This window comes from Artibeus jamaicensis, unplaced genomic scaffold, assembly GCF_021234435.1.
Source record: "Artibeus jamaicensis isolate MK-2021 breed Jamaican fruit bat unplaced genomic scaffold, CSHL_Jam_final contig_2700, whole genome shotgun sequence".
NCBI lineage: Eukaryota > Metazoa > Chordata > Mammalia > Chiroptera > Phyllostomidae > Artibeus > Artibeus jamaicensis.
In genome coordinates this window covers 59,752-71,907 of record NW_026521591.1, presented here as the reverse complement: position 1 = coordinate 71,907, position 12,156 = coordinate 59,752, and the positions used below count along the sequence as shown (strand labels likewise).

Genomic DNA, 12,156 nt, shown 5'->3' with positions numbered 1-12,156 from the left:
CTTGTGTTCCTTGAACACCCTGAAGACATTGCCTACATGGAGGACAAGGGACCAGCTGTTAGTTAGACTGGACTTGAACACAATGTCAAGCACCAATTTTCCCAATGCACTGAAGACTCATGAAAGTATCATTTTTTGCTAGGTAGTAACTGTAGGTAAGGTCTCTTTAGAAAAGCGATTGTGAGCTTTGTCTTGTTATTATGAAGCTAACGTTGAAATAATAAAAATTATATGAGCAATCTCAAATTTACTTTAACATTCAACCAATTATTTCAAAGTTGCATTTTAACCCCATACATTCAATGGATAACCAACTAATGCAACAATTTTCTATGCAAAAAAAATATTTGAAGTTATATACAGCTTACTGTAAGGAGAAAAACTTTTTAAAGCATAACTAAACCACAGGAAGACTCATGAACATGAAAGCAATACCAGAAAAACAATTGAATTCAATACTTAAAATTTCTGAAACTGTAAAAATACTTTCATTAGAAATTATTTTCATTAATATTATTTTAATAAAGTATATAGTGAGATAACTTATTAAAAATTTATTTCTTTAGAGTATGAAATTTCACTATATTTAGTGTTAACAGAGTCATCAAACCCTCACCACATCATCATAATTTAATTTTGGAATGTTTTTACCACTCTCAATATACATCTCATATTCCTTAGAATTCACTCTCCATGCTCCTTCATAGCCTTAGGCAAACCAGACTGATAGATAGATAGAAAACTGGGAATACGCATTTCTCAAAAGCAGATATTGTAAGATACCAATGTTGACGATATAATCATATGGGTTCCATAAATAGAGACTCCGAATATTTTAAAAATTAAATAATTTTCTGATAAATAACTCAGAGTCAATGAGGATATTCTAATAGAAATTTTAACACATTTAATTGATGACAATAAAAATTATATGTATAAAGTTTGTGCTGTACTTCAAAGGAAATTTAGAGCCTAAAATGCACATAGACTTAAAAAGTAAAAATACTAATACACTATGAACTAATCTGGCATTTTAGGATCTAGAAAAACAACAGCAAATTAAATGAAAGTAGAAAAATTAATATTATAGGGGAAATGAATTAATATCATACAGACACAATGAAGATGATCCATGAAAACAAACACTATGTCTCAACAGACCAAATAAATAAACTGATATTGGTTCAAGAAAGAAATAGAGCAGTACAAATTACCAACATCAGAAATAATAAAGAACAGAGCCATCAGTCATCAAAACTTTTCTTAACAATGTATTAGGTGTAATGATGTAAACAAAATTCTCTATAGTGAAAAAGTTAATATAAAACACAACTTATATAAAGTGACACAAGAATAAGCAGAAATACCAATTTTGAATTGCCAAATAATACCCATTAAAGAAATTGAATCTATGTGAAAAATCATTAAACCTTTCAATTGAATCTTCGTTAAAACTACTAGAACTGCCAACAAAGAAAACTCCCAACCCAGAGGCTTTCACCAGTGAATATTGACAAATACTTAGGAAGAAATACCACCAACCTTCCAAGTTCTCTTCTAGACAATGTGGAAAAAAGGAGGGTCCACACCCTAAACCTGACAAGCTCAGGGAAGGCCTGTGTGGAAGGCCTTACCAACTCAGAGACCAAAAATAACCGCATAGGGTGGTCTGACATTAACACTTTCTAACTAAAGGGAGTCATGGCAGGTAGTCATGTCCTAGTCCAGTATCTTTCTTGACAAAGGTCAGTCTTTACCTTATCTGAGACTGTCTGTGGTCTATTTCCATCTATGGTAACATACCTTGGAGATGTCAGCACAGTTTCCCTTTTCTGGACCCCACGGGGAACAATCACTGCCCCAGAGCAGAAACCACAGAATCCCCTCATTGGCATTGCTGTCATGTTCACTGTAAACTGTTAACACCCTAGACCCACCAATGTAAAAGTAGTATGTGTCACCCTGACCAGGTGGCCCAGCTGGTTTGAACATTGTAATTGTTTATTACATTCTAAACATTCATTTTAAACATTCTAAATTTTTATTATTGGTATATAGAAATGCAATAGATTTTTATGTAGTCATCTTGTATTCTGTAACTTCACAAAATTCATTTATTAGTTTTAGTAGTTTTGTGGTGGTGTCTTTAGGGTTTTTTATGTCTATAGTATCATGTCACCCCCAAATAATGAGATTTTTACTTCTTCATTTCTGGTTTGGAATCCTCTTATTTCTTTTTCTTACAATTGCAGTGTAGCACTTTCAATGCTACGTTATGTAGAAGTGGTGATAATGGACATCCTTGTCTTGTTCTTAATCTTATAGAAAAAGCTTTCACCATTTCACCATCAAGTATGATGTTAGCTGGGGGTTTGTCATCTATGGCCTTTATTATGTTGAGATATATGACTTACATACCCACTTTGCTGAGTTTTTACCATAAAAGGATGTTGATTTTTTTCCAATGCTTTATCTCCATCTTTGGAGATGATCATATGATTTATATCTTTTATTGTTATTGAGATGTACCACACTGATTGATTTCTTATAGTTGAATCATCCTTGCATCTCTGAGATGAATCCCAGTTGGTCATGGTGTATAATCTTTCTGAAACTAATGTTGTTAAGAATTTTGCATCTATGTTTATCAAGGACATTGGCCTATAATTTTCTTTTTTTTTCAATGTCTGTGTCTGCTTTTTTGTATCAGGATAATGCTGGCTTCATAGTAGGAGATTGGAAGCATTCTTCCCTCTTCAATATTTAAAAGAGTTCAAGAACAGGAATTAATTCTTCTTTAAAAGTTTTGTAGGATAACCTGTGAAGCTATCTGGTCATGGGCTTTTATTTGTAGAGAGTATTTATTACTATTTTAATTTCTTTCTTTTTCTGACAATAATTTTTCTTTCATAATTATAGTTGACCCACAATATTGTATTAGTTTCAGATATACAACCTCCAGTAATTTGATATTATGTAACTTATTAAGTGATCACCCAAATAAATCTCATACCTATCTGACATGGTACATATTTATTAAAATATTGACTATATTGTTTATGTTCTATTTCACATTTCCATGACTATTCTGTATCTACCAACTTGTATTTCTTAATCTTTTCAACTTTTATGCTCATCTCTTGAAGTCCCTATCAACTGATATACTTCTCTTCTTCTTAAAGAAGACTCTTTAACATTTCATGTAATACTGATTTGGTGGTAATGCAGTCTTTTATCTTGTTCTTGTCTGGGAAGCTCTTTATACATCGTTTGATTCTAAAGGATAGCATAGTTGTGTAGAGAATTCTTTGTTGTCAGGCTTTGCTGTTCATTACTTTGAATATTTTGTGTCGATCCCTTCTGGCCAATAAAATTTCTGTTGAGAAATCACCTGAAAATCTTATGCAAGCTCCCCTGTATATAAATACCTGCTTTTCTACTTTTACATTTAAGATTCTCTCTGCCTTTAAACTTTAGTATTTTAATTATGATGTGTCTGGTGTGGGCTTCCTTGGATTCATCCTATTAGGAACTCTCTGCACTTCCTGGACTTGCATGTATATCTCTTTAATTTACCAGGTCAGGAAGAATTTCTGTCATTTTTTAAATATACTTTATTGATTATGCCATTACAATTTTTCTATTTCCCCCCTTCATTCCCCTCCACCCTGCACACTCCTCCCCCACCGTTCTGCCCCCTTCAGTTTATGACCATGTGTCTCAACTTCTTTAGATTCTATATTTCCCCTACTATTCTTGCCCTCCCCCCTATCTATTTTTTACCTACCATCTATGCTTCTTATTTTCTGTACCTTCTCCCCCCTTCTCCTTCTCCCACTCCCCTGTTGCTAACCCTCCATCTGGTCTTCATTTCTATGGTTCTGCTCCTGATCTAGCTGTCCTCAGTTTGCTTTTGTTTTAGGTGTGGTTGTTAATAACTGTGAGTTTGCTGTCCTTTCACTGCTCATTTTTTTATCTTCTTTTTCTTAGATAAGTTCCTTTAACATTTCATATAATAATGGCTTGGTGATGATTAACTCCTTGAACTTGATCTTATCTGAGAAGCACTTTATCTGCCCTTCCATTCTAAATGAAAGCTTTGCTGGATAGAGCAATCTTGGATATAGGTCTTTGGATTTCATGACTTGGAATACTTCTTTCCAGCCCCTTCTTGCCTGTAAGGTCTCTTTTGAGAAATCCACTGACAGTCTGATGGGAACTCCTTTGTAGGTGACTGTCCCCTTATCTCTTGTTGCTTCTAGGATTCTCTCCTTCATTTTAATCTTGGCTAATGTAATGATGATGTGCCTTGGTGTGTTCCTTCTTGGGTCCAAATTCTTTGGGACTCTCTGGGCTTCCTGGATTTCCTGGAAGTCTATTTTCTTTGCCATATTTCCTTTGTTATTTGTTCAAATAAGTTTTCCACTGGTGGCTCTTCTTCTTCCCCTTCTGGTACCCCTATAATTCAGATGTTGGAACATTTAAAGATGTCCCGAAGGTTCCTAAACCTCTCCTCATTTTTTTGAATTCTTGTTTCTTCATCCTTTTCTGTTTGGTCATTTTTTTTCTTCCTTCTGTTCCCCTCCGTTGATTTGAGTCCCAGTTTCCTTTCCATTACTATTGGTTTCCTGTGCATTTTCCTTCATTTCAATTAGTTTAGCCTTCATGTGTTCCTCTAATTTGTGACTAAAATCAACCAGTTCTGTGAGCATTCTTATCACCAGTGTTTTGAACTGTGCACCTGAAAGTTTGGCTATTTTATCATCACTGAGATTTATCTGCTCTGGGGCTCTGAGTTGTTCTTGCGCCATGTTTTGATCTGTTTGTGCCTCTTACATATGAGAAGAAGAGCCTTAAAAGTTCACCAGGGTGGGGCCACCCAGGTCACTGGTTTGTGATGCTGTATGTGGGGGCAGGGTCAGAGAGGGGCCACCCAGGTTGCTGGGTCTGTGAAGCTGTATGTGCGGGCAGGGTCAGAGAGGGACAACAGTGGTCCCCTCTGCCACTTCCTGCCCCTGGGGCCTGTGCGGTCCATCTCACTGCTTGCTCCTTCACTGGTTTACATTTTATCAGCGGGAGAATGTGTGACCACGGTCAGCCCTCAGTGGGTCCACCTGCTACTCCAGACCTGGGGTCCACCCACGGCTGCCTGCATACCAGGGTCGTACGCCTGGGTCGGTCTGGTGGATCTGTCAGGTCTGACCCCGCTCTGCTGGGGTCAGGCTCTGCCCCTCTTAGCAGTTTGGCTAAAGGGTTCATTGCTTTCAGACTTCCATATAGTTCGATTTTCTGTGGTTTGGCTGCATTTTTGTTGCTAAAACTTTGTTATTTTTAAACTTGGTTGTATGAGAAGGCAAAGTGTTTCCACCTATACCTCCATCTTGGCGGAAGTCTCATTTTTTTCAAACAGGCTTTCAATTTCTTGCTCTTTCTTTTTTCTTCTGGCACCCACATCATATAAATGTTTGTGTGACTGACATTTTCCTAGATGTTCTTCATACTATTCTCATTTTTTGAAATTCTTTTGCCTTTCTTGCTGTTCTTATTGGGTGTTTTCTTCTTCCTTGTTTTCCAAATCTCTGATTTGATTCTCTGCTTAGTCTTCTCCACTCTCAATTCCCTATAATGTGTTCTGCATTTTAGTTAGTATATTCTTTATTTCTGACTGCTTATTTTTTTATGTTTTCTAGTTCTACCTTTATGTTTCCTATCTCTTTGTTGAAGTTCCCACTAAGTTTGTACACTCTTTTCCTAAGTTCCATGAGCATCCATATAAACAGTATTTTGAACTCTGCATCTAGTAAATTATTTGCCCCTATTTTGTTTACTACATTTGCTAGAGTTTTTTCACTTCTTTCATTGGGACATGTTTCTTTGTTTCCTCATTATGGCATCCCTGTCTTTGTTTCCATATACCATGTAGAGCTGCTATATCTCTCAGGTTTGGTAAAGTGGTCTTATATAGTACGTATCCTTTGAGGTCTAGTAACACAGCCTCTACATTTACCTGAGTTGGGCACTCCAGGTGCACCCTCCTGTGTGAGACGTGTACACCCTCCTATTGAAGTTGATACTTGATTGCTGATGTCATGTTAATGGGAGATATTTACCCCAAGGCTGATTGGCTACAAGGACTGACTGCTACCACCATTAAGGATCAGTTGTGCAGGGGCCCACCCATGAAGCAGGACTTACTTCCATAGAGCTCTGCTGTCTGCTGAGTCTACCCCTTCAATGTCTCACTTGTGGAGGTGGTTTAGCAATGCTTCATTGTGGTGTGAAGCTGTCCACCAGGTACACTGGCTCTGGGTCCTCTTAGGAGATGCAGGCCAAGGACATCACTGCCTGTGTTCTGTCTGGAGCCACCTGGCATGAGCTACAAAGCAATCTGTAGATGGCTGGAACTTATGCTGGGCTTGGAGGTGGCCAGGAGAGACCAAGCTATGAACCAAGACCAGCTGCTGCTAGTGCACAGTATGGAGTCACTTAACAAGTTATATAAAACACACCCAGGACAGTTGTTGCTCATCTGAGAAATTTTAGAAAAGTAAGAAACATGAATCGGGACAGACTTTCAATATGGAAAAGCCATTGAAAAGGGCTTCAAATGGGTTTGGTCTCAGGGAACCACCAGTCGAAGGCTAAGGGTATTAGCAAGATTGATGGAGTGTCAGATATGGCAACTGCCTACTGGCTCTGTGGGGAGAAAGCACAGAAAAGGAACAATGATCTTTGACAGCAATTCTGTCTAGGAGAAAGATGCCCTTCCAGCTTTCACCCTAATGCTATGCCCTTCAGTTTCTCCCTGTATGTCCCTGGTGCCTTTTGAGCTGCTACCCCAGTACTGGAGCTCAGAGAGAGGAAATACTAGTGAGTTCATGAGTTGGCCCTTTAAGATGAATACCTGGAACTCAAGGAGTGCTCTGTCTCACTCAGTTAACAATCCTCACTAGTTTTTGCAGCCAGAGGTTATGGGGACTTCTCTTCCTGGCACTCGAACCCCGGGCTGGGAGGCCTGGTGTGGCACTAAGACCACTCTCTCCTCAGGGGAGACTTCTGCAGCTGAGCTGTCCCTCTCAAGTTTTATCTGCCACTTGTGAGTGTGAGAGAAGCCCATTCCTTGAGTTCACCCCTCCTACTAGTCTTGTTGTGGCTTCTTCTTTATATCCTTAGTTGCAGGTCTCTTCTCTTCAGCTAGATTTCAGATGTTGATCAGAGATGGTTGCTCTGTAAATTAGTTTTATGTGGCTGGCAGAGAATTAGGCACCACATTTACCTATGCCCCAACCTTGACCAGAAGCCCAACTACTACTGCTTTAATTTCATTGCTAGTAATGAATGTATTTAAATTTTGTATTTCTTCTCGTTCAGCATCGGAATGTTATATACTTTAAGAAATTTACCAGTTTCTTCTAGATTGTTGGGTTTCTTACATCTAATTGTAATATTCTTTAGTGAATCTTTGTATTTCTGTGGTGTCAGGTGTAACTGCTCTTCTCTCCTTGATAATTTTATTTATTTGGTCATTTTTTCTTGATGAGTTTGGCTATATGTTCATTGCTTTAGTTTCTTTAAAAGAAACATCTCTTAGCTTTATTGTTCTTTCCATTTTTTTCTTTTTCAATTATTTTTGCTCTTATCATGACTATTTCCTTCCTTCTGTTTACTTAGGGTTTCATCTGTTCTTTTTCTAGTTACATTAGATGTAAAGCTGGATTTTTTTATTTGGTATTCTTCTTATTTCCTGAAGTAGGCCTTTATAGCTATGAACTGTCCTCTTAGAACTGCTTTGCTTAATCCCATGAATTTTCAAAAATTGTGTCTTCATTTAGATTTGTTATAAGGTACATTTGATTTCTTATTTGATGTGCTTTTGATCCATTAGTTGTTTAGTAGCACGTTGCTTAGTTTTCAGGAGTTCATTCCAGTTTCCTTCCTGTAGTTGATGTCTAGTTTCATCCTATTATAATCAAGAAATATGCCGGAAATCATTTCAATCAGGGAAAATTTTATCAGGCTTGTCTTGTGGCCTAATATGTGATCTAGTATAAAAAATGTTCTACGGGAACTTGAAAAATTTGCTGTGTATTTTGTGGATGAAATGTTCCACAAACATTTATTATGTCAATCTCATCTAAGGTGACATTTTAAGCCATTCTTTGTTTTTACTTTTCTAACTCGATGATCTACCAATTGACATAAGTGTGGTATAAATCCACTACTATTATAGTATCGCTTTGGATATCTCACTTGATGTTCATTAATAATTGCTTTACATATTCAAATACTCCTCTGTTGGGTGTATCGATATTTACAAATGCTACATTCTTTACTTCAATTGACCACTTTATAATTATGTAATGTTCTTTGCCTTTATTTTAAATTTTTGTTTTCAAACCTACTTAGTCTGTCATAAGCAATGCTACCTTTGTTTTTATTTCTATTTTCATGATTTTTATTTCTATTTGCATGGAAATAAAAACATGCAAATAGAACTTTCCATGGTTCTATTTGTTTTTATTTCTATTTGCATGGAATATATTTTTCCATCTTTCCATTTTCTGGCTATGTGTCTTTGAATTTGCAGTGTCTCTTGTTTGCAGAATATTGATGAAGCAAGTTTTTTTAATCCATTCAGTTGCCCTATGTCTTTTTAAAAAATTTTTAGCCTCACCCATGGACACCTTTCTGCTGCTTTTATAGAGACAGAAAGGGAGAGAAAAATGGAGACAGAGAAAGAGTAACATCAATGTGAGAGAGAAACATCAGCCAGTTGCCTCCTCATATGCGCCTCAAATGGAGAATCAAACTTGCAATCTGGGCATGTGCCATGACTGGGAATCAAACCCACAAACTTTTGGTCTATGGGACAATGCTCCAACCAACTGAGCCACAGCAGCCAGTGTATGCTATGCCTTTTTATTGGACTATAAAATACATTTAACTTTAAAGTAGTTATTTATAGCTGTGGACCTATTGCTATTTTGTTAATTGTTTTTGTTGTTATAGTAATCCTCTGTTCTTTCTTCTTCTCTTAATCTCTTCCTTGTGGTTTGATGCTTCTCTGTATTGCTTTGCATGCATTCCTTTCTTTGTTCTTTGTATACCTTCTTAGGGTTTTGTTATGTAGTCATCATCATGTTTATGTATACCCTTCTATACCTATAGCAATCCATTTTAAGCTAATATGCATTTAAGTTCAAATATATCCTATAAGAATTATTGTTTACTTTCTCTTCCACATTTTCTTATTGACATCATCTTTTAGATATTTCTCAGTTGTGCATCCTCTAACTAAGTATTGTATGTTGAATTGGATTGCATACATTTATTCCTTTGACCTTCATACTAGCTTTTTAATTGTTGAATTTGCCATACTTATTAAATATACATGTGATCTTTTCTTTTCTTATATTTCCATATTTCTGGTTATGATCTTTCCTTGTCTACTTATAGGAGAACCTTTAATTAGAAATGACAGACTTACACACACAAGGTCATTGCTAGCACTTATAATCATAGAACAGATATTAAATCTACTTGTTTAAAAATAAGAACATCTACATTAGCTTTCTGAGTTCACTCTGAATGCTCTGCTTATTTGTACCAGGATCCTATGTTTACTTCAAGGTGTAGAAGTTATATTTTAACTTCTTGATTGATTAGGAAGTTAAAATATTAACAGCTCCTTAGATAAACATAAGCAATGACAAAAGGGATCGTCAGTTTGGAAAGAAGCATGTGTTCCAGCAGAATGTCTATGAAATGGATTTCCGTTCTTCTGCTGCTACAGCTGAGTTGTCAGGTCAGCCCTGGGGGCTGTGGAAAGGTGCTGGTGTGGCCCACAGAATATAGCCATTGGATGAATATGAAGACTATCTTGGATGAACTTGTCCTAAGAGGTCATGAAGTGACTGTTCTGACATCTTCAGTATCAATTCTTGTTGATCCCAATAAACCATCTGCTATTAAATTTGAGATGTATAATACATCTTTAAAAAAAGATGATGTTGAGAAGATTTTCATGGAGCTGATCTCTAAATGGACATACATACCTAAAGATACATTTTGGACTTATTTTTTACAAATAGAAGAAATCGTTTTGGAATACACTGATTTAATTCTAAAGTTCTGTAAAGGTGTAGTTTTGGACAAGAAACTTATAACAAAACTACAGCAAGAAGAGTTTGATGTCATTCTTGCAGATGCTGTTGGACCCTGTGGTGAACTGCTGGCTGAGCTACTTAAAATACCCTTTGTGTACAGTCTTCGCTTCTTTCCTGGCTATAAATTTGAAAAGCAGAGTGGAGGACTTCCATTCCCTCCTTCCTATGTACCTATCATTTTGTCAGAATTAAGTGATCAAATGACATTCATTGAGAGAGTAAAAAATATGATGTATGTGCTTTATTTTGACTTCTGGTTTCAAATGTTTCATGAGGACTGGGACCAATTTTATAGCGAGGTACTAGGTAAGTTGCTTTTATTTGGTAATATAAATTCTAACTTTCTTAGTGCCTTGGAAGGTGAGTTTGCATAAATATTAAGTGTTATATAAGTAAAATGATTAAATAAAATTATAATTGATCTCTCACTCTCACAAATATTATGGAAATGCTTAAATTATAGGGTTGTTGAAGAACTGCCTCCTTTTATATACTTTAGTTTGATTTATAAACCAAACTATTTTGCAATATTACCTGAGGGATTCTTTCATAATATAGTGGCTCTATCTCAGACACACAAATGTACAATTTTGGTTTTCTAATGATTTCATTTCCCTTCACTAAGAACTTACAAATCATCCATTTAAATATCTCAAAATTTGTTGAGGGGTGGACATTTAAGTCAGGAAATTATTGGGTTGGGAGAAACATTCATTCATTTTTAATGTACAAATAAAACACACATGTTTCTTTTTCACCAATGACTTTATTTTTTCTCTTTTTTATTGTTGTTCAAGTACCATTGTTTACATTTTCCCAACACAACTCCTCCTGATGCTAGCCATCCTCACCTACCACCGATCCTACCACTCTTTGGTTTTCTCCACGTGTCCTTTATACATGTCTTTTAATGACCCTTCCCACTTCTATATTTGTTATTTCCTCTCACCTCTGTCTGGTTACTGCCAGTTTGTTCTTTATTTGAATGTCTCTGGTCATATTTCACTTCCTTGTTGTTTTGTTGATTAGGTTCCACTTACAGATGAGATCATATGATGTTTGTCTTTCACCGTCTAGCTTATTTCACATAGCATAATGTTCTCCAGTTCCATCCATGCTGTCCCAAGGGTAGGAGCTCCTTCTTTGTTTCTGCTGCATAGTGTTCCATTGTGTAAATGTACAACAAGTTTTGATCCACTCATTTACTTATGGGCACTTAGGCTGCTTCCAGCACTTGGCTATTGTAAATTATGCTGCTATGAACATTGTGGTGCATAGGTTCTTTTGAATTCATGTTTGAGGATTCTTAGGGTATAATCCCAGCAGTGGAATTGCTAGGTCAAAAGGCAGTTCCATTTTTAGTTTTCTGAGGAAATTCTATACTGTTTTCCACAGGGCTGCACCAGTCTGCATTCCCACCAACAGTGCACTAGGTTTCCCTTTTCTCTACAACCTCACTAACATTTGTTGTTTTTTGATTTATTCCTGTTGGCCATTTTCACCAGTGTGAAGTAGTATGTCATTGTGGTTTTAATTTGCATCTCTCTGATGGCTAGTGATGCTGAACATCTTTTCATATCTCTAGGCCTTCTGTATGTCCTCCTTGGAGAAGTGTTATCCAGGTCCTTTGCTCATTTTTTATTGTTGTTTTTTTTTTTGTCTCCTTAGAGTGGAGTGTGAGTTCTTTATATACTTTTGGAGATCAAACCCTTGTCCAAGGTATCATTTGTAAAAATATTTTTCCATACGATTGATGCCCTTTTCATGTTGCTGATATTTTCTTTAGCCCTGCAGAAACTTTTTATTTTGATGAAGTCCCTCTTGTTAATTCTTTCATTTATGTCTCTTGTCCTATAGGACATATTGGTGAAAATATTGCTGCATGAAATATCTGAGATTTTTCTGCTTACATTCTCCTCTAGGACTTTCACGGTATCATGACCTATATTTAAATCTTCTATGCATCTTGACAGGTTTTTTTGTGTGTGTA

General features: G+C 36.4%; 1 protein-coding gene across 5 annotated transcripts in view; it reads left to right on the top strand.

The window, feature by feature from the left end:
• The first annotated feature begins 9,706 nt into the window (after window positions 1-9,706).
• Window positions 9,707-12,156, top strand: part of LOC119043920 (UDP-glucuronosyltransferase 2B31-like) — a 51,151-nt gene continuing 48,701 nt past the window's right edge. For 4 of the 5 annotated variants that reach the window (XM_053662676.1, XM_053662678.1, XM_053662674.1 and 1 more), the window contains exon 1: window positions 9,719-10,472. In XM_053662676.1, the coding sequence (XP_053518651.1) occupies window positions 9,740-10,472 (733 nt within the window). In that variant the 5' untranslated portion in view covers window positions 9,719-9,739. Of the gene's footprint in view, window positions 10,473-12,156 lie in introns of all 5 variants that reach the window. The other variant, XM_037138105.2, reaches the window with a different exon arrangement.